The 24,180-nt window shown below is 36.3% G+C and overlaps 1 protein-coding gene across 2 annotated transcripts in view; it reads left to right on the top strand.

Moving 5' to 3' along the window:
• Nucleotides 1–266: 266 nt before the first annotated feature.
• Nucleotides 267–24,180, top strand: part of LOC132294887 (alpha-amylase 3, chloroplastic) — a 46,617-nt gene continuing 22,703 nt past the window's right edge. Inside the window, exons 1-8 of one of the 2 annotated variants that reach the window (XM_059792901.1) lie at nt 267–643; nt 1,301–1,431; nt 1,942–1,996; nt 2,076–2,198; nt 2,329–2,449; nt 2,971–3,326; nt 19,995–20,680; nt 21,752–21,941. In XM_059792901.1, the coding sequence (XP_059648884.1) occupies nt 383–643; nt 1,301–1,431; nt 1,942–1,996; nt 2,076–2,198; nt 2,329–2,449; nt 2,971–3,326; nt 19,995–20,680; nt 21,752–21,941 (1,923 nt within the window). In that variant the 5' untranslated portion in view covers nt 267–382. Of the gene's footprint in view, nt 644–1,300; nt 1,516–1,941; nt 1,997–2,075; nt 2,199–2,328; nt 2,450–2,970; nt 3,327–19,994; nt 20,681–21,751; nt 21,942–24,180 lie in introns of both variants that reach the window. The other variant, XM_059792900.1, reaches the window with a different exon arrangement.

Here is a 24,180-nt window from a genome sequence, read left to right as displayed (position 1 = left end):
AATTATGAATTAAAGGGAAATTAATAGTGATCAATGAAGATTTAGAACTTATAAGGTTTGTGGTAGATAATTATTTAGGGTTTCATTGGACATTATGTCTTCGGAAAAATTCTCTTTCAGGTTGAGTTTAAACACAAAAGAACACCTACAATCAACAATTTTGAAATCGTGATTTTGAAAAACATTGGGGGAGGATTTCATAATTTACAGTAAAAAGTGAAAAGTGATTGAAAAATTGAATAAAATATCCGTCACTCAATCATATAAATGTATCTGCAAACAAATCTCTCTCTTCTCTCCTCTCCTCCTCAAATCTCTTTCTTTCCTGTTCTTCGTACATACAATTCCTGAATCTATCTTTTTCTTCAATAGATTCAATACTATGTCGACCATTGCTCTGGAGCCTATTCTTCATCACTGTCGCAGAGAGAGCCCCAAATTTCGCCTAAATTCGAAGAAGGCCAAACAATCTTCTATAAATTACACTCTCAGATCGTTCTCCAATTATAGGAGCTTCTGCAACTTCAGACCTTCCACAGCTCTCCATCTCCGAGCAAGCTCCACCGATACAGCTGTCTTCGAGACCTCCGAATCTACACAAGTCTTCTTCAAGAAGACATTTCCATTAAACCGGACTGAAAAGGTTCCAACTCTTAACAATTCTTATATATATATATATGTTTGTATAGATATATTCATATATATATATATATATATATATTATATATTAACACGAACTTTGTGCATTTGTATATTGATGAGAAAAGCAAGAAGAATTTTAGGACTTGAGAAGAAAAGGTATACATTAACATGAACTTTCTGTGCATTTGTTTTGTTGGTTTATTAAAATTGAGCATTTTTAGTTCCTTAAAGTAAAATACAAGTTGAAAAGTTGAGAATCCAAATACACAATTGCACACAATTCTATAAAATATATTGATATTTACACGCGCGCGCGCGCACGCACACATATATATATTTGCATTCTTTTCCTTCTTTATTTTTATCCTTTCATTTTCTCAGCAACCAAGCAGAAAATCAGTTTATGTTTTGATTAGAGTGTGTATTGATTGATTTGAAAAAATAGATGCATGAAGATAATCGAATTTCAGAATTTTTTATTTTGTATAATGTAGATCCTTAGAAGAAAAAAAAAAAAAACCTCTACTTGACCGACTGTAATTTGTTATAAAAAAATTCAATTCGAGTTTTTATGTATTTATTTATTTTTTGTTGCAACCTAAGGAAGGGATTTGTTTGGCTTTGATTGGGGATGTTTATGGATTGATTGATTTCGCAGGTCGAGGGAAATATATCTATCAGATTAAATAATGGGAAGGATCAATATAACTGGGAGCTTGTCGTGGGATGTAATATTCCTGGGAAGTGGGTTCTTCACTGGGGAGTAAATTTTGTTGACGACATTAGCAGGTATGTTTTGCCTTGTAGGTGGCTCATGCTTTTAGTTTTGAGGGTTCTTCACTGGGGAGTAAGTTTGGTTGATGACATTAGCAGGTATGTTTTGCCTTGTAGGTGGCTCATGCTTTTAGTTTTGATTTTAATTAATTGTAATAAACTTGCATAAACGGAACTGGAAGTTACATGTACACAGAATTTTATTCTTTACTATGTGCGAGATGGTTTCATTTACTGTTCATTCCATGATTATCTCATTTTGGAGTTACCATTGCTCAGTGCAATTGTAGAAGCTTGAACAATTAAGCATGTGAATGCACCTTCTGGTAAGCAAATGGGGTCAAGCTAGGTTTGGAGCAAGTCTACCCTCCTAGGCCCAGCTCCCACTCCGTCCATTGAAAGTGGTGTTTAATTTTTGATGAATTTGGAATCGATGGTTTCATTCATTTTATCATTCCAATCTTAATGATCAGCTTTGGTTGTCTCAAGAGTTTGTGAAAAATATTTTCTCTTTCGAATTTGCAGTGAATGGGATCAACCCCCTCTTGAGATGAGACCCCCAGGCTCTATTCCCATTAAGGTTGTGTACTGAAATCTGTGATTGTGTATAGAGGTTAGAGGTTTTCCTGGCATATTGTAAAATTTATATTTCTTTTCAGGACTATGCAATTGAGACTCCTTTGAAAAAATCATCCGCAACACCAGAAGGAGATACCTTTCAGGAAGTGAAGATTGATTTTAGTACCAACAGTGCAATTGCAGCTATAAATTTTGTTTTGAAGGTTTGTTTTTGAGTTACTAGCATTTAATATTTTTTCTGCTTTATGTTAGTTATCTCATTTAGGTTCTTTGAAATTAATTTATCTTTATCTATATATTATTTTCTGGGTGGGTGGATGTGTTATTGTATAGGATGAGGAAACTGGAGCTTGGTATCAGCATAGAGGGAGAGACTTCAAGGTGCCTCTTGTTGACTACCTTCATGAAGATGGCAATATTGTAGGAGCTAAAAAGGGCTTTGGCATATGGCCAGGTTGTACAACATCTTTTATGCTGCATTCTATTCATGTTGCAGTTCAATGCTATGGGGCCTGTGCCACTTGTAGCTTGTTTGATCTTTGTCCATTCCTGTTTTCTTCTTTCTTTGGGTTGACATGGTTGAGAAAGGACCTTTTTGAATATTCGACTCAACTATAGCCCAGTGTTTTCTGCAATTGTTGAAGAGAGTAGGTCCCTGAGTGAGGTCCTTTTGCTGAATGGATTGCTTTAATGAATGATGATAATATAAGCAGGGTGAATTTGGTTTCAGTTGGCATTGCTAAGCTTGTCGAGTCAGTGTCATTCAGAGTTTTCTTTTTTTTTTTTTTTTGGTTCAGAATTCAGATGCTTTAATTTCTGAGAATAGAAATTGTTTCTATTTGGGGTTACTAATTGAAAACATGCATCAATGCAGAGGTTGATGTAATCATCTCCTTGTGTGGTTGCCACATTTTTTCTCCTTTCTTAGTTCTGAGGATGAACTGAGTAATTTTGTTGGTTCCTCTTTAATCCCAGGGGCTTTGGGACAACTATCCAACATACTCCTCAACTCAGAAGGAGCTAACCCTAAAGACGAAGATAGCAATAATGAATCTGGAGACCCTAACAAGAAAACTAGGCGACTTGAAGGGTTCTATGAAGAGCATTCCATTGTGAAAGTAGTTCCACTTCAAAACTCATTGAGTGCTTCTGTCATGAAATGCCCAGAGACAGCTAAAAATATTCTGCGTATAGAAACTGATCTACCTGGTGACGTCGTTGTTCATTGGGGAGTTTGCAAGGATAACGATAAAAAGTGGGAAATTCCATCTGCGCCATTTCCAGCTGAAACAGTAGTATTCAAAAATAAGGCTTTGCAGACTTTGTTACAGGTATATAATCTAAATAATAATTTATTAATTTGGACCTAGTGATCTGTTATTATCACTGGAAATTTAATAGTGATATGCTTCATTATATAATGTATGCATATGTAATATATGTGTCTATCTGTGTGTGTGTATGCATGTGTGCATGAAGAGAAAAAAGCACCGTCACTTCTAAGGGGGAGGCGCGCGCACACACACGCGAATGTTTTGTCCTTGTTATACCTTTTGTTTATTCGATATGGTGATCATAATTACATGATTTGTAAGTTAAAAATTTTACTGTTATAGGATATTAAATCTACTTATCATAAAGCAATATTTGTCATATATAATATAAATTTATATAAGAAATTCATTGTTCCCATTCTACTTCTTTTGTTGGTGTCAACATGTCTGTGTTGTGTCAGTGTTTTGGTTCTGTATTTATGCTTTTTAGTCCTTTCCTTTCAGAAAGGGGAAGATATTTAAGATATTTACACTTTTGTTCAATACAGGCAAATCTTGTGAGAATCCCCATCCTTACGATAACAATGAGTGTCTTTTATAAGAAGGCCTTTAACAAACTTGACATGGTTATAACTATACCAATACGTTCATTTATGGAAATAGTTTCTACTGGAAAAGAGACACAACTTTTAAACCGGGAGATATAGGGGAACAAATTTTTATGATGTAGATTGAAAACTGCTTCCTGCTCTACCCCTTGATTTTAGGAAAATAAATATCATATTTATTTATTTATTTATAAATAAATGACATACCATTATTTTGTTTATCCGTCTCTATCTAGGACTGTCCCATTAAGTGGGTTGGCTAATTAGAAGGTTATTTCAACCTGAAGTAAATTTATTCAGTATAATTTCAAGCCTCGGTCAACCCAAACTCAATCTTAGTCTGAAATTGCAGTTTTTGTGTTTTCCCAACCCATTATGCAACAGTATCAGTATCAATATCCTTAACAAAGATTCCGAGAGCTGAATGGAGAGAGGGAATTATGTCACCAGCTCCAAGTAAATGGGGTTGGGATTAAGGCCTTTTGACTTGATATACATCCAACAAAATTTTTGATTGATATATTGATAGTGCTTTTAAATTTCTTTTTCTTACTATGTATGCACATATATGTTTGTTCTAATGCATATCTTGTTTGAGACGATTTTCACACAGCCCAAATCTTTGAACATTTGAAGGACAAGTGGTTTCCGGTTTTAGCATTGCCCTTCCTGCATGAATTTGCTACTTTTTTAGCTTTGTATTAACTAACGGCCATAATCTAATGATGAGTAATTAATAAGATTCCATGGTAGATACAAGGAATAAATTATCAACACAAATAATATATGGCAACCATGAACAATATAGAAGCTTTGGTAAATAAACTGGAATCCCTTGTCAATATTACAATTTTTACCCCAAATGACCTGTATTAATAGTAAATGATGGAGATTCTGAAGTGTTAATAGGGATACTGGTGAATGATTGGAGTAAAATAATGGAAAAATAATATATATATATATATATATATATATATATATATATATATATAATAGCAAAAATTAATCATATAAATTTGTAGTAGTATCAAGTGCAGAAACAGAGTTTAGGGCTATGGCTCATGGAATGTGTTAATTTTTGTAAATTTGAAATTTTATTGAGAGAGAGAGGTTTATATAGTGATAGTTTGGACCACCCGAGGCTTTGACAAAGAATCATGCAAGGCCGGTGATATAAACCAAGAGGGGAGTGAATAGGTCTTTATGGATATTATTTTGCACTTAACTAACTTATCAAATTTCCGTTGAGTCGTAATCAAAAATTAGTTAATTAGTTAATCACGTGTCCAATTATCATCACACAAACACACAAAGCAATATATAAAATAAAGCAGAGACATGATTGAAAAACCAGGGACCTAGTTTAGGCAATCAAAATTCACTGTATGAGAAAGAGGTTACAATCTAAGTTAACAAACACTACTTGTGAGATTTGCTCCTCCATGTACTTCTGATAACCAATGACTAGTGACATCCGACCAACTTGTTCATTGTGAACCACTTGGTGACGCAGGACAAGTAACCAGAAAGAAAGAAAGAGATGAGAAAATAGAAGAATAGATAGACTAGAAGAAAGGGATGAGAAAATAGACGAAAGGGGGTGAGAACAGAGTTAATAGATAGGCATGATAAATTGAATGGGTGAGAAAAGCAAGAACAGAAATGGGAGAAGCAACATAACACACAGGGAATTCGAAGAAGACAATAATCAATAATCTCCAAAAACTGAGTTCTCAAATTACAAAGGTGCCTTTAAATAGGCAAATTATTAAGCAAACCCTAAACCATAAAAATACCAGAATAACCCTAAAATTCAAACTTTGTCAAAAATAACAATAAACATAAATAAAAACCCTAAAATACTAAAATCACCAATTTTATTTCTCTTTCCCTCTTCTCCAGAAGTAATGTTGAAGCATGTGCAACTCATGTATTCGAATCATATCCCGTTCCCCATAAGTGCTCCTCGGCTAAGAAGAACTCTTCCCCTAAGAGTGAAGCAGAAAGTACAGCCGAAAATAGCTCGGATCAACATGGCAAGACTCATCTGTAATCCATGAGACATCTGAAGCTCGATAATACATCCGTTGTGAATCACTCTGACTATCAATAACTTCCTTAATCCAATTTAAATGCCATAACTGACATGATGGGAGGACAAGTGCTGCTGCTGAAGAAAATATATTTCCACCTGTAGAAGCACAAGATAACAACAAACGAGGCTCAAAGGTACCTCAGTTAGGCATCAAATACTCCACATGATAAATTGGACTAATACTACTATATGTTGACAAGTCAAATAAAATATGCATTAGGTCTAGACTTATAAGTGATGTGGAAATGTTGAATGCCTTAGGCTTCCAATGCATTGAAGGAGTTATAAGGATAAGGTGGTTGTGGTACACAAATTATAAGATAATCTCCTTCCAAGAATTCATAATTCCTATAATGAACATATGCAATAAATTCATAATTTTTATCACTCAAAACAATTTGTTTTCGTATATTGGCATGAAGTTCATGGACATACTCGACAAAGGAATGAGAGATTTTAAATGCACAAGGATGTGGAGGCAACAAAATAAAGTGAATTGGTTTGCGAAGTAAACACCCAGATAGAATCTCTAAAGAATAACTTTGAGCAGACCAATTGACCAAGTTATTATATGCAAACTCCACGATAGATAACAGTAAGTCCCAAGTGTTAAGGTGCATTATTTCACAGTAACCAACCAACTTTCCTAGACCTTGGCTGACCATCCCAATTTTCTTTTCAGTTTGAGCACAAAATGCAAAGGGAAATTTCAAATTGGAGCCTAAAGATGCCCACAGTGTTTTCCAAAATTGGCTTTTGTATTTAACATCCCTATCTGAAACAATGGAAATGTGTGAGTCAAGAATGCTAACATCCTCTGCATCATTATCGGAAATGGGACGATGTGGGACATTAGATTCAGGTGGTTGAGACTTAAACACAGTTCCAGATGGAACGTGGGAAATTCCCTTAGCCACTCCTTTGGCTAACATGATTTCATCAAGACAACAATGAGTTACACTTAAATCACAAATCCATGGGTGACCAAGTAGCACGTGAGCTACATTCATTGTTAAAAACACACACCAAATCATACTAGAGTAGTCACCCATTTGAATTGGGACTAGGCACCTCTTAGAGATCAACAAGGAAGTTTCTCCTACCCAAGCCACTCTATATGGTTGTGGATGAGGCTTGGGTTTGAGTTTCGTTCTATCAACACCTGATTTTGATACTACATTTATTGAACTTCGCTTGTCAATGATTATTTTGCACACTTTATCTCCGCATTAGAGATATGTGTGAAATAGGTTGGTTCTTCTCAGTCATCCTTTTCCAAAAGAATGGATGGAACACTTGTAAAGATGTTATTGATGGTCAGAAAGTGTCGGTGATGATGAGGCGATGAAATTGACGGCAAACTCTGGTGCAACAATTGTTGATGATGAGAAATCCAACAATGATGTAAAACAGATGAAGACGGGCTTGACAAAAGGGACGGCGACGATGCAGCCGATGCCGATGGTGACAAGAGAAAACTCCGGCAACAACAATCTGTGATGGTCTTTGAACGATGTGGTTGTTGAAGTACCAAACTGACACTGACGCGGCGACAGGGTTTGTGGTTGCAGATGGGTTTCGGCAGCAATAGATTTTGGTGGTGTGGCGTGATGTCTTTTTTTTTTTTATTTTTTTTTATTGGTTCGGTGAAAGGTTGGGGTTTGGTTTTCTGGCGATGGTTGCTGTTCTGATTTTGGGTTTTGTTTGGGTTAGATTGATTTGTTGGGTTGTGGATTACAGTGGCGGTTTGGGTGGATGGCAGTATGGGTGGATGCTGAACAGAAATTGTGTTGTGTTTAATTGAACAGTAGAACAATGCTTGAACTGTTTTCTTTAACCTTGATACTTTACTCTAGGACTTGGATCTTTGCTTTGATACCAATTGATGCTGGACAAGAAACCAGAAAGAAAGAAAGAGATAAGAAAATAGAAGAATAGATAGACTAGAAGAAGGGGATGAGAAAATAGACGAAAGGGGGTGATAATAGAATGAATAGATAGGCAGGATAGATTGAATGGGTGAGAAAAGCAAGAACATAAATGGGAGAAGCAACATAACACAGAAGGAGAATTCAAAGAAAGTAATAATCAATAATCTCCAAAAATTGAGTTCTCAAATTACAAAGGAGCCTTTAAATAGGCAAATTATTAAGCAAACCCCAAACCATAAAAATACCAGAATAACCCTAAAATTCAAACATTGCAAAAAATAACAATAAACATAAATAAAAACCCTAAAAATACTAAAATCCCCAATTTTATTTCTCTTTCCCTCTTCTCCAGAAGTAATGTTGAAGCATGTGCAACTCATGTATTCAAATCATATCCCGTTCCCCATCACTTGGTTAATGATCGGATGAATATTCTCAATTCAACTCCTTGCTTTGAATCTTTCAATCACATATAGTATGCCACTTTTGAAGAATCCTAGATTGATTAAATATAAATTTCTCTCAATATATCTAAAGTGTTGGAAGCTCCTGTGAGAGATACCCTAAATTGGTTATAACCCCATACTTATTGCTAATATAGGAGACACATGTACTATGGTAAATAAAATTCTTTTAGAATTCAAAATTGAAAGAATTTCCAAAAGTATATGTCCATATTGTTTGATTGATCGAGCCTTCAATCGAACTATACTAGACACCCCTCAGTCGATTGACCCTTTGATTGAGGCCTACTGGATTTGAAGGAAAATTTCAGTCAAAAACTCAGTCAAATGACTATTCGATTGATACCCACTGAACAGTGTTTGATCGATTGACAATTCGATTGAATATCAAAAACTTCAATTTTAAAAGCCTTATTTATTTATTTATTTATTTTTTGTTGTTGTTGTTGTCAAAAACAGTTATAAAACAAATTTAGGAGTCCAACCAAGATCTACCTATGGCCTAGTTATGTGATTGAGAATGCAAATCTCATGTTGTGTTCTTTGCAATTCTGTGTCTACCTTGTGTTTAATTGATGTACTGGAGTGACTCAAGACACTTTGACACATTATAACACAAATTTTGAGTAGGAACATGCCTACACATGACTCATAATGGATAGTAAAGGCCTACGAGAGTTTAATGTGATAGTAAGACGGCTAATTATATGATGTAGGACTTCAAGATGCATTAGTAGGGAGAAAGGATTGGAAATGCATTAGTAGAGAGAAAGGATTGGAAATAACAACCTATTGGAGTCACACCAATAAGCCTAGGCATCACACCTAAGGAATTCCTCACACCTCCTAATTTGCGAATCACTCACAAGGAAATTTCAAAAGTCTTTTAGTATTCATTCACTCACTCACTCATCAGCTAAGTTTACACTTCATCCCTTTATAGGATTCTGCTCATGCCTTTTAGACTTACATGGAGCTTAACTCATGACTTTTGAACTTACCTCATAATTGACGTAATCAATAAGACTCGCAACTCTTCAAATTCATAACTTATGTCTAAATAGCTTAAATAAAAGTAAGTAACACCCAGCTTTCATTGCATCATAATGCCCACCAAACTCATAAATGATGCAACTTAACCAAAACACCCAATTATCCAAGACTCCAAAGTGGACCCCCCCCACCATCTAGCATATTCCAAATTAAGGCTTGAGCCTTAGAATTCTCCTTTCAACTCCTTATATACACCTTCAAAGGCTGCTGCCACTGATCTCCATCATTATATTGCATCTAGCACAGTGCAACATGACGAGAGGAAACCCATTATGGTAAATGGGGACTTTATGAGTGAGATAAGAATGCAGGTCTTTTTTCTACTCTGTACCTGAGGACAAGAGACCAACTTGGGGACATTTGACTAGAAGAGTGCACAGTGTTATTTTTTTCTATTTTCGGCAAGTTGGGCATGAGTAGGAACATGCCAACATGACTCAGCGTAAAGGATTGAATGATATGAATTACTCATTCACAGCTCTAGTATTTATAGATAAAATGAGCACATGCTCATATTACAAGAAAGGAAACTAAATCAAATCTAAATCAAATCACAACTTATTCTAAAGCTTTTTCTATGGCATAGTCAAATCTTTGTTATTATGGTAAGTCATTCCATAAATAGTGGCTATCATATATGCTAACATATGTATAGTCAAATTGCTGCTATTATGGTAAGTCATACCCTAAATCGTGGTATCAGATATGCTAACACTCCCCCTCAAGTTGGTGCGTGGATATCTGAAACTCCCAACTTGGACAATGTGATACCCCTCGGATCCGAGACGCGGGTTGATCAGGTCTGAGCCCAAACCCGAGGGATATCAAACAATTAAAGTATTTTAAATCGAACATAGAATACAAAGTGAATAAGAAATAAAAGTTAAAAACTGAAAGAATACTAAATTAATAAGAAATCCTCAACTTAAACTAATTAAAAACCAACTTATTCAAACTCCTCCAATCCATACAACTCGGGAATCCATCTCTAATGGACTCCTAATAAAACTCCAAATTGAATGAAAGTAAAAACTGAAGATAAAATCCAAATCGAACATTTGGAAAGAAATCCTACGTCATCGGTAGAGTGGAAGTCTGTATTTGCTCTGCTCGTCCAAGCTTTAACCCTGGAACTGATGAACACCTGAAAAATAAAGAAGTGGGTCAGGCCCACATGCAAGTCCTATTCTACTACGATCCAAACAGTAATCCGATACGCAGATACATCCTAGGAAGACTCAACAATATCTAGAGTAGTCCATAGCTGTATATATAGTACACACTATAGGATGCTCGCTAGTCCAGTAGGTCTGTCTCAGCCTGAATAGAAGACAACATGCAAATACGTACCTGAGGGTGGGCATGAGTATCTAAACCTACCAGGGAACAACACCTATGTCCAGTTATCCATCCTAGGCGATATACGCATCCTAACTATGGTCCTGAGACTCAAGCCCAAACCATGGCATATAAAATAAATATATAAAGTCCGTACTCCCAATACAAAATATCAGCCATCTATGTAGTGGTCTGATATATGTAAACACTCCATCCTGAAACCGTAGTAAGTCTTTCAATTCACAATTGATATGACACATGTAGGTGATGGACTTAACCTTTATGGTTAATCCATACCTTAATCCAATTTGGGTAGGACTTAGTATTTTGAACTAATCCATTCCCAATATGACACCGTCCCATACCGGTTCATATATATATATCCATATAAGTAGGACTTAACCTTTTTATGGTTAATCCAACTCATTCCAAATTAGGTAGGATTAGCGTTTTAACTAATCCATACCTAGTATGTTACCGTCCCATACCGGTACATACAATCCTCCAGTTAACACAGTTGACCATACCATATTAAATAGTCATCAACCACATTCCACAATATGCACAAGATAAATTTAATGCATATACATAAATAATAGGCATTCAGTACGAGCCTAAAATCCAATTCCAATAATGTAAAGTGCTACAATAAATTTAAGCATTCACCTTCTCCATCATAGTCCAAGAATTGATACAGTTAATAGAAATTTAAGTATCAACTACACCCAATCTAAGCATAGGAAAATTCAGTTAATTCCCTATACTTCAAATACTATAGAATTATGATTTATATATATATATTTAAATCATACACAACAACCTTGCCAAGCTCAGGTATATAAACCTAGCAAATCCTCCAATATAGTTCACAAATTGATACAGTTAATAGAAATTTGAGTATCAATTAAACCCAAGGTAAGCATAGGGAATTTTTAGTTAATTCACTATACTTGTAATACTATGGAAATATTATTTATTTTTATAATTAAATCATATACACAATCCTTGTTAAGTTTCGGTGCCAATAAAACTTGTCCAACAGTGTGCAACCCCCAAGTTTTCTTAACTTATACAGTCCATCCTTTAATCCATTTTTGAGTTATTATTTTCCCATGTTATTATAGGTCTATAACAGCCCATACAACATTTAAAATAAGTTAGACGAAGTCCTAATGCAATGTACAGTCCAATTAACGCATAAAAATCATACAGTATGCAATTTCTGGGAAAGAGCAGGCTCTAAAAAAATTTTGAGCCTACTCTTTTATGGATTGAGCTGGCTCTATGACTCTAAGAGCCAGCTCTAAACAGCCAAGAGCAGGCTCTAAGAATATTAGAGCTGGCTCTTTCCATTTTTGGAGCTTGCTCTTGCTCCCTTGCATGCCGTTGTCCATTCCAGCTTCATCTTCTTCAACTCTGGTGTTTTCCTAGACCCTCTGCGATGTTTTTAATCCTTGTTCTAGGTTCAATCTTAATCCTAGATACATTTTAAACCTCTAACATCCAACCATAGCATGTATTGAACACAATATTTGAAACCAACGACAATAGAATTTTAGTTTGCAATCTACCGCTTTTCCTTAGATTTATTTTGCTCCATTCCTATGCTCAATCATGGATTAATATTTCCCATAATATATTAAGCCTACTATAGTCCCAACACATCAAATAAATAGTTTATACGAAGTGTTAATCATCTGAACAGTCCAAACAATGCCCAAAATACCAACCTGTGTGTATTTGGGTGAGAGTAGGCTCCATACAAATTTAGAGCCTGCTCTTTTAATGTTGGAGTCGGCTCCCTAACTTAGGGAGCCTGCTATTTGCAGCATGGAGCCGGCTCCTTGTGTGAGGGAGTTGGCTCTCTCATTTTTGAGAGCCTGCTCTCTCCCTTTCCGGCGCGTTCTGCATTTTTGCCACTATGTCTTCCTCGCATCCGGCGATACCCAGGCCTTGGTAAATAATTTAGTACTTGTTCTAGGGTTCCATTATTGTTCTAGATTAACTCTAAATCAATGGTACACAATCATGACATGAATTGAACACGCCGTTTGAAAACTATGACAACAGAATTTGTCAGTTAGAAATTTTTAAGCAATTCCACACAGATTCCTTCTTTGAACTTAAATACTGATTTTAGTCCTTGTTCTAGGCTTAAAACTCAGTCCAAGGTTGATTTTAAATCTCTGATATCCAAATATAACAAGTACTTAACCTAGGTTTTGAAGCATCGATCACAGAAACTTAGTCCGTGATTTTAAGCAACCCACAACAGATTTATTTAGTGATCTTCATTACTGTTTTAAGAACTTATTCTAGGGTTCATTTAAATGTCTCAAACTAATACTAAAACATAGATATCCAATCACAACAGGAATTTAACACAAGTGCTAAAATAATCGGCAACAAGATTTCTGTTAAAACTTTTAAGTAACATCAAACAGATTAATTCAATGGAAACAAAATACTGATTCAACATGCATACAAGATGAATTATAACATTCGTTGAATCTGTTTTGATGTTTGATTAATTCCTGGAGTTTAACTAGACATGCACAGAACACGAATTAAAGGGAAAGAGTAAGAACAGTGACTTGCCTGTAGTTTCAGATTTTGAAACTGTAAACCAACGTCTATGGATTTCCCGTCAACGTCCTAGGCTGCCGGTCACCACCTCCGGTGCTCTTGGTTCAACCCAAAAGCACTCCACTCCTTCCTCCTTGAGCCTCTCTGTATATTAGTCAGACTCACTCTTTGTTTCTCTGTCTCTCACAACTCTCTGTTACGTGAATAGGGTTAACAAAACCCTTGGCAGACCTATACTTATGTATTTATAGGTTTTAATTGAAACCCTAATTTAAATCCTAAACCAAACCCTAAAGTAAATCCTAAACCAATTATATGTCGGCTCCAATCCTAGACACGATGTAAAACATGAAACCCTAATTACCAAAACAGTGAATTCACGTAAGCACGTAATTAATTAAACTTGAGAAATACATTTAAATTAATGAAACAAACCAAAATACAATTTAAGCAATTAATTAAAGAAAAAACAATTTAAAACGATTAATGAAAGAAAAACACAATTAATTGAATTAAAAATAAAATAAATCAAATAAGCAAATAATTAATTAATTAAAACAAGCAAATAATCAATTAATTTAATAAAAATACAATAAATAATTAAATTAAATTCCAGGACTGTCCTTTTAAAATTAGGGGTATTACAGACAATGCATTCTCAAACACAATCTTGCTGACGCCCTTTGTAAGAATGTCTGCAAGCTGCTGAGAGCTTGTGACAAATGGAGTGCAAATTTGAGCAAAGATGATCTTCTCTCGAATGAAGTGATGGTCCACCTCTATATGCTTAGTCCTGTCATGCTGAACGTGAACTGCTATGCTAATGGCAGACTTGTTGTCGCAGTAGAGTGAGAATGGAATTCACTGGAAGGCACAAGTCTGTCATCAAGGTTTTCAGCTATAGCAACTCACCTACCCCAAGAGCCATAGCCCTATACTCTGCCTATGCACTAGATCGAGAGACAAAATCCTGCTTCTTACTACGCCAAGTAGCCAAGTTACCACCAATAGTGGTACAATAACCTGAAGTTGACCTCCTATCTGAAATTGATCCCGCATAATCAACATCTGTCCAAGCCTCAACACGTAAGTGACCATGATTAGCAAACAAAATACCACAGCCTGGACACCGTTTTAAGTAGCGAAGGATCCGAAAAGCTGCATCAAGGTGAGGGGTACGAGGAGAGTGCATGAATTGACTCACGACACTCACGGCATAAGCAATGTCAGGTTGAGTCATAAGTAAATAGATGAGCTTCCCCACAAGTTGTTGATACTAACCAACATTTGATAACAACTCCCCCTCAGAATCAGCTAACCGATGATTCTGCTCAATCGGAGTATCAGCAGGATGAGCGCCAAGCTGACCAGAAGCAGAAAGCAAGTCATGAACATGCGTTGAGAGATGAAAATGCCAGCGAGCCACCTCAATGCCCAAGAAGTATCGTAGGAGACCAAGATCCTTAATCTCAAACTGACGGCCATGATAACTCTTAATCTCATCAATTCCGGTAATATCATCGCCGGTAAGAACAATATCATCGACATACACAATGAGAGCAACTGTCTTATCGCTTGAATGACGTAAAAACAAGGTATAATCAGTTGCACTTTGATGGAAACCAAACTTGAGCATAGCAGTGCCAAAGCGATCGGACCAAGCTTGAGGAGACTGTTTGAGGCCATACAGAGAACGAAGAAGACGACAAGCCATACCAGAATGAGCAGGAGAACGAAAGCCCGGAGGAGGAACCATGTACACCTCCTCCTGCAAATCACCATTGAGAAAGGCATTCTTGACAATAGAGGCCAAGATCGAATTGCAGCAACGGAAAATTATACACGAATGGTATTCATCTTGGCAACAGGGGCAAAAGTCTCCTGATAATCTATGCCATAAGTCTGAGCATAACCCTTGGCAACCAATAGGGCCTTGTAACGAGCAATTGACCCATCTGGATTATGCTTAACTGTAAACACCCAACGACAAATAGCATCGTGCCATTGAAGCTGTGCTAGTGCATTTGCAACAATAGAAGGAACATGAACCGAGGCAACAGAAACAAGAAAACTCCGATAGGAGGGTGAAAGAGCATAATCAGAAACAAAATTAGAAATAGGGTATGTACAAGAACGTTTACCCTTTCGAAGAGCAATGAGACGATCATCAAGCGAAACAATAGCTTGAGAAGGCGGAGCTAGTGCCGAAGGAACAGGGTAGTCGATCTTGGGAGTAAAAGCTTGTACCTGTTGTCTCCAACTATAAACCTGTGAAAAAGGAACAATTCCCCCTGCTGGAGGGGTATCACGAGGAGGAATCATAGAAGACGAAACAGGTGATGGTAGAGGAGTTGAAGACGGAAGAATGTGATCATCCATTATATTCAATGGGAACCATTCACTCTGAGAACCAACTGAACCACTATAGTATGGTTTATACTCAAAGAAAGAAACATCCATGGATATAAACCGCCGACGACTAGGAGGATGGTAACACTTATAACCTTTTTGAGAGTGAGAATAGCTCAAAAACACACACTTCAAAGCCTTGGGGTCAAGCTTTGTACGAGTCTGCCCCAACTGCTGAACAAAGCACACACCCCCAAAGACTTGTAGAGGAATAAAAAAAAGAGATGAATTGGGATGTAAGATTGACAGTGGGGCTGCAAAGTTAAGAATCATAGGAATCGTATTAATGATGTAAACAGCGGTAAGAACTGCATCTCCCCAAAATGACTGGGGAACATTCATGGCAATGCAGATTGCTCTGGCTAAGTCAAGGATATGGCGATTCTCTCTCTTAGAACGACCATTCTCTTGAGGAGTTTTAACATTAGCCATCTGATGCTCAATCCCAAATTCTGCACATAACTGTTGTACCTCCCCATAAGTGTACTCTATACCCTGGTCAGATCTGAATTTTTTAATGGTACGACCATATTGAGTCTGAACGATTGTCATAAATTTTTAAAAAAATGGTGTATACCTCATTTTTGGTTTTCATAAGATAAACCCAAGTAACACGACTATGATCATCAATGAACAACACGAAATATCGAAATCCAAGACTAGAAGCAACTGGGCAAGGACCCCACACATCTAAATGAACAAGATCAAAAGGTGTTAAAGCAGATTTATTACTACTGACGAACATGTTTAGCCATATGACATGTCTCACACGATAAATCTGACACTGCCACGTTACAAAATAAGGAAGGAAATAAATGTTTCAAGTAACCGAAAGAAATATGTCCTAAACGCATGTGCCAATGCATAAGCTGTGCTTTATTAGATGAAACAATATTAGAAAATGAAGCTGAATGTGCTTGAGGTGGCAAAGGAGCATCCAACAGGTATATACCGTCCACTTCACGCCCACTGCCAATCGTCCGTTTCGACACCAGATCCTGAAAAATACAATGAGAGGGAAATAACGTTACACTACAATTTAATTGTTTGGTAATGCTACTAAGTACTAAGAAAAATAAGATTTATAGTCAACTTTGGAACATGAAGTGTATCTGACAAAGTTAATGAAGGAGTAATTGATATGTGGACCCTTCCCAGCAATGGAAGATGGAGAGCCATCCGCAAGGCGGACCTTGCGTTGGCCAGAGCAGATACTATAAGATTGGAAGAGTGAGGACATACTAGTCATATTGTCTGAAGCACTATAATCAATGATCCACGGTGTCGAAGATGTAGATACGCTATGTGCAGACGCAATAGTACCTGAGTGGGCATAAGTGGAGGTTGGCTAAGATGATGCCTCCATTTGGTTGAAGAATTGCTTGAACTTGTCCAAATCAGCTTGAGTCAAGGTAACTGTGGCATAAGATGTAGAGGCGGGGTTGTCAGGAGTTGACAACGAGATTGGTTGTGTAACAGAATGTGTAGAGGATCGAGGCTGTTGTTTCTGTTGCGGTGGGCGTCCATGTAGAGCATAAGAATGAGATTTGATGTGACCAATTTTTCCGCAATGGTCACACCGTCCGCGTTGTCGTCCCAGAGGAGGACTGGTGGAAGTGCTCTGAATTGACTGGGATAGTGAAGTTCCTGATAGGTTGGGAACCCGAACTGCTATAGCAGAACGATCAACAGAAGCAACACCTAATGGATGAGTCCGACGGCTCTCATCTGACAACACATAGGAGTATGGATCCTCAAGAGTAGGGAATGGAGATAAGCCCAATAAATGAACACGAGCATACTCAAAATCATCGTTCAACCCGGTAAGAAACTGAAACACTCGATTCTTCTCCACAATTCCTGCATATAAAATTGCATCATTGGATCCTTCTAAGAGTGGAAGGAATCATAATATGACATCTCCTCCCAAATAGCACGAAGCTTGGTGATGTAACCTGAAACTGTCAAGTCACCCGGAGAAATCCTGGTGATATCTCGCTCTAGCTGGAAAATTCGTGCATTATTCTGCCTCTGAGAATAAGTGCGTTGAACTGAATCCCAAATCTGCTTAGCAGTCTTCATAAACATATAGCCAACAGCTATGTTTGGTTGCATCGAATTGACTAGCCAAGACATAACCATAGCGTTATCTGCAAACCACTGTGGATATGCCTTCTTTGACTCAGCTGGCTCTTTCTCAGAACCAGTAATATAGCCAATCTTACCTTTGCCACCAATGAACATCTTGGCAAACTGTGCCCAAATCAAATAGTTGGAACCATCCAACTTCACTGTGGTGATTTGAAGTCCTGGATTTTCCGATGAGTTGGTGGGAAAAATGCACCACCACCCACAGAACTTGAGCCAAGAGAATTAACAGTTGAGGACCCTGGATCTGACATAATTTGTCACACGGCGATAAAAAACTCCAAAAACACCACAAATTCTGTTAATAAATCAAAGGGTCTCCTCAGACCATAAACAATAACAATGTCTCCTCAGACCATTCCCGAAAAATCCAAATACATACCTTTTTTAAGGAACGCTGCCTGCTTACATATAGCCAGACAGCCTCCTCCTTAATATCCGAAACCTCTTTGTAGACTAATTTTTTTTTTTACCCAAGCCCTTCTAGGTGTTGGAAACCAACTATCCCAATTTACCCAACTCTAGAAGAGTAAAAAAGAAATTGTAAAACTTAAAAATATTTGTTTTCAATCACAAAAATAGCAACACAGAAAAACATGTGTAGGCAACGTAACACTATGTCACAAACAGCCTAAGGTAGCTGTCGCACAAATAGCAAGGCTGCTGAAAGGTGTTGGCTCTGATACCAAGGAGAAATATAAAAAGAAGAGAAAGGAGAGAATTGCGTAAATGCTTGAATCATATGAATTACTCATTCACAGCTCTAGTATTTATAGACACATGCTCATATTACAAGAAAGGAAATTAAATCAAATCACAACTTATTCTAAAGCATATTCTATGGCATATTCTATAGCATAATCAAATCTCTGCTATTATGGTAAGTCGTTCCATAAATAGTGGCTATCATATATGCTAACATACGCATAGTCAAATCTTTGTTATTATGGTAAGTAATACCATAAATCGTGGTATCATATATGCTAACACTCATATACCTAACGTATAGTAAAGGCCTACGAGAGTTTACTGTGATAGTAAGACGGCTAATTATATTTCATTATTTGCATATAACCCAGTGTAACATTATGAGAGGAAATCCATTGTGGTAAATAGGGACTTTATAAGTGAGATAAGAATGCAGTGTCTTATTTCTACACTGTTTTTGAGGACAAGAGACCAACTTGGGGACATTTGACTAGAAGAGATGACAGAGTTTTTTTCAGCAAAGCTGGGCATGTGGATATCCTTGTACATTCAAGGGGGGATTTTAACAGATTAGAAGTTGTGGAAGAAAAGAGCTACTGTAATTTTGCCTTGTCTATTATAAATTCTATTATTCAGAGGGAATGTATTTTCTCATTTCAGTTTGCTTCTATTTTATCTCAGGAAAGGTCTTGGGTCCGAATCCGACTGTCTCACATGCAGCAGGCATATTGATGATATAAATACTTACATGCTCTCTGAGCTTATGCTTTTAAAGGAAATGCCAATAATTAAACTGATTTAAATAAAGAATTTCCAGCTGCAAACATGCCAAGTCTTGTAATTTGCATGAAGAAGATGTCAAAAACTGATTTTCTTGTTCACTTGAGAAGTTTCAAGGTTAATTAAAGACAAACAACTGTAAGACAAACTCAAAGCTTCTTTGTTTCTGAAGGAGTAGGACAGTAGGTGCACTTGTATGCCTTTTAAGTAAATCTTATAAGCATCGTAAATTATTATTTTTATTTATTTATTATTTTGGATAAGTACCTCATAAGCATATTAATGCTTGCAGATATCCTTAAAAAGATTCAGATTACTAACTTTTGTTTCCCTTTTTCTTATAATCTGGTGGAATATCTTAAGTTTCTACAAAGTTTTCTACTAATGTAAGACGTAAATTTTAATGCCTCAGAGAAATACTATGAAGCACTTGAAGGATTTTATTTTTTGTATTAATATTAGTTAAAGAGAACCTGACTTATAATTATTCTTTCAACTAAAAAATTGTGCATCACACTCTGAAACTGACCAAAATTTTCTGGTAAAAAATGGCTGTGCTTTTTCTTGTTCTCGTTTATGCATGACTCGTGCATACTGCTTTGCAGCATAAAGAGGATGGACATGGTAGTTGGGGATTATTTACGTTAGATGAAGGATTTGTGGCGTTCCAGTTTGTGCTCAAGATAAAAGAACAGACGTGGTTGAATTTTATGGAAAATGACTTCCATATACCTCTTTCTCAATCTCGAGATGGTCAATCTGAAGGTCAGGGATTGAAGGAATTTTCTGAAGGAGAGAAATCAGCTTCTTCACAGACAACAGGGGAAAAAGATCAAGCAGTTTCTGATACTGCATATACTGACGGAATCATCAATGAAATAAGGAATCTAGTGATTGGAATTTCCTCCGAGAAGCGTCAAAATACAAAAAGCAAAGAAGCACAAGAAAGCATTCTTCAAGAAATTGAAAAGCTGGCAGCGGAAGCCTATAGCATCTTCAGAAGCTCGATTCCGACGTTTGTAGAACAGGAATCCAAGGCACTGGAAACTGAGGCACTGGAGGCACTAAAACCCGCTAAAAAAATATGTTCAGGAACAGGCTCAGGTTTTGAGATCCTGTGCCAAGGATTTAACTGGGAGTCTCATAAATCTGGAAGATGGTATATGGAGCTCAATGAAAAAGCTGCAGAATTATCTTCACTTGGTTTTACTGTTGTCTGGTTACCTCCACCCACAGAATCTGTTTCTCCTGAAGGCTACATGCCTAAGGATTTATATAACTTGAATTCCAGGTAATATAGTAATTTAGACAGAGATTTCTACACATTCTCGATGCTTATTTTTCAAATCTAATACTCCACTTTATCTTTTGGAAGAAATAAAGAAAGGTGCACAAAAATGTATTGTCTTAGGATGAACAACCTAGAAAAGCTGAATTGCTTCCTTGTCAAGCCCATTATGATGATTATTCTATTGCTATCAAATGGTTTTGTTCACTGTAGTCTGAATTTAGAAGGTATAATTTTGACTATATATCCCATCCCTAGTTAGTTGTTCATTTCATTTATTAAACCTTATCTTTAGCTCACCATCTAATTTTTTTTTTTTTTTTTTAAGAAAATACTTGTCATACTCTTAATTTTCACCTTTATGATCTTTTTTTCTTACATATCATACAGCAGCCAGTCTTTTTAGTAAGTGTTGTATGCTGTACTAGCTTTTACATAAAATTTGATACAGAACTTAAGGGTTAAGCCTGAGCTACAGTTTTGAGATTTTATTGTGGTATTTCATGCTGCCACTTCCGTCCTACATTTAATACAAATCATTGGTATGTAGTTACAAATGGTTCCAAAACTTTTATAGCAGTTTTTGTAAATAAATTCGTAATGCATCTCGTCCTTTCGTACACTTGTGCCATCACTTCCATGTTCGAATATTTTCTCTTTGTTTTAGATGTTGTAGGTGAAAAATTGGTCATTCACTGGGAATATCAACTCAGTTGTTTTTAGATTTTGTTCTTTTCAACTTTCTTATATTACAATTGACAATTCTTGTTGCTGAACTAGAGACTGAAAGAATTGGGATTATTTCATTGCTTGTTGTTTGTTCATATGTGATCGACATTAAGCATTGAACTTTGGACCTTAAAATCCATTTGTCTTTCTATTTTTTGGAGTATATTTGATAACAAATTTTCTTTGACGAGTTTAGTTGAGTTGAGTTGAATCACCTGAAAAGTCTTTCTGTAGCCTTCGTATCCCTCTCCCTATTTCTCTTCAATTGGAAGGAAAATAGTTATAACTTATTGTACACCTGGATCCTATGAATATGACTGACAGCTGTTACTGTGTATGTGTTAGATATGGAAGCATGGATGAACTGAAGGTTCTTGTAAAAAAATTCCACGAAGCTGGTATCAAGGTTCTTGGAGATGTTGTCTTAAATCACCGCTGCGCACACTATAAAAATCAAAATGGTGTTTGGAATATTTTTGGTGGGCGTTTAAATTGGGATGATCGTGCAGTTGTTGCGGATGATCCACATTTCCAGGTGATACTTCTTTGTTATAGATTGTAAAAGTCCAGGTCCAGTAGTTCAATCCATGGGATGAAACCTCGATGAGATAGGTGAGATTATAATCATGACATGTAGTCAGCTCTTGTCAAGATGAACATGACTGGTGGATCTCGTTTTAGCCTTTTAGCTGGAGATATTATAATTTTAAGAATATCCGCACAATATATCAAATTCCCTGACAATATAGTTGTCTACATCTAGATTTTGGCGATCTAATTTCTGATAAATACTAGGTATTGGCCAACATATAACAGATGTTGCAGCATAAGGTTTTCCTTCCTACTAATGAACGATAAGCTTCTATATTTATTTTATTACGACAAGATATATTATCACTTTTTGCATGTCCTAGGAAATTTAAGTAGGTGCAAAGTCTTCCATTTTTTTTGCCCAACCATATGATCTGTTATATAAATAGGAAAATGCTCCTTTCCAACACAAACTTTGATGATATTGAAGGCAACCTTGTTGATTTTTACTTTATGTTCCTCTTGGAAGTGCATGGGGTGAGTGTATTACTATCATAATATAAACTAATTTTACTCAACTTCTCATTGTACCTTTTGCACTTGATTTCTTGCAAGTGTGTTATGCATGCATCTTTTCTGTGACACCATGATCCATATCGCTCATATACTTGTATTGATTCACTTCAGTGATTTTTAATGTTGTGGAAAATTTCCATGACTTGATACCAATTTCAGTTGTATTATGAGAAAACTACATATTCGATATCTTTGTATTTTGCAACTTCAATATGATGGTTGATGAGGAATGTTACTCGGTTCTTGTCCCACTACAGCAGGTTTAGGGGAATGAGGAATCGAGACAGATCTAACCTTGGTATTTCACAAAGTGGCTGCTTTGCGGCTCGAACTTGCACTAATGGCACTGATGTTCAAGCGTTGCACCGCTGAACCAGGCAACCTCGATCGATATGATGGTTGATAACAATATTTTATTAACTAGTTCAATCATGGATGTTGACTTTTACCATCTATAGAAAGCCAGTGGAGTAAGATGAACCAATGATAATTGTCAAGTTTTTGTGTCTGTATCTCACATTTAATACTGAAGATAATGGATTGGCTTATGGATGACATACAAAGAGACACCTAACTTTGTTCCAGTTCTCATTGTGCCATGAGGTAGTAATAATTTTGCCATTAAACTTAAGTTTAGTAACCACAATATCATAGTCGTGGTGAAAATTAGATCATGTCATCTGTAGTTTCAGATGTTGTTTGAAAACTCAAACAGCTCAGGAAACAATTTCATGTGTAGGTGTAATGTGTCAGTTAAAAGTAATGATATCACTTCGATGTCTTATCATATATCTGCTATCTTTTTTTTTTTTTTTTCCTGGCCCACCATACTTTTCCATTACTCGGGGTGGGTCTAGTAACTGAATTCTTGAAATCTTAAACCCTCAATGCTCAAATGCGAATCTGTTGTATGGTACTTAAAATATATTGTATTTTTGTTTTTGCATCTGTACCTTCCACTCTATTTGGATCTTTTTAATTTTTATTTCCTTCCATCATCATATCCTTGCCTTTATCCCATATGAAAGAGATCAACCATATTAATTCTCTTTTTCCATTCTTTCCTATTATGTACTATGTCTTCTTTTAATTTTTAATTTTTTAAAATCGTTTTTATTGAAAGATATAAAAGTTGAAGAGAGAAACTAAACATGAATAGCAAAATAACTTGTTTCAATCACTAGGGCTTACATCCACAGCACACAAAGCCCAAAGGGCTACATCTCTTTCATTACATTCTCTCTTAATTTTTGTATACATTGATGACCTCTATTTATAGGTGAGAGAATAAAAACAGGTGATAAATATTATATAGGAAACATTCCTAAAATCACACCCATGATTTGCTCATACCACTTTGTATTTAAGGGCTTTAATCTCCAAGACTCTCAACTCAAATGTCCAACTTGAAATTAAATACAAAGTTGTCGAAAGTCTAAGACGAGTTGATCCGGAGATTCGAGACGAGTTGATCTGAAAGATCTGAGTTGAGTAGAGTATAGAGTAGGGTTACTAGGGTATGATAAACCTGCTCTGTACCAACGGGCCAGTGGCCTAGCGGTAGTAGGCCCCTACTTTCCAAAGAGAGGTAAGGGGTTTGAACTTCGGTAGAGGCATGTGTTCTTGAGTACCAACTAGGAAAAAAAAAAAAAAAAAAACCTGCTCTG

This window comes from Cornus florida, unplaced genomic scaffold (assembly GCF_030987335.1).
Source record: "Cornus florida cultivar Cherokee Brave unplaced genomic scaffold, ASM3098733v1 CherokeeBrave_3.0.0_Hap2_Chr02, whole genome shotgun sequence".
NCBI classification, from domain to species: Eukaryota; Viridiplantae; Streptophyta; class Magnoliopsida; order Cornales; family Cornaceae; genus Cornus; species Cornus florida.
The sequence above is the reverse complement of the archived record's forward strand: the minus strand, read 5'-3'. Positions and strand labels throughout refer to the sequence as shown.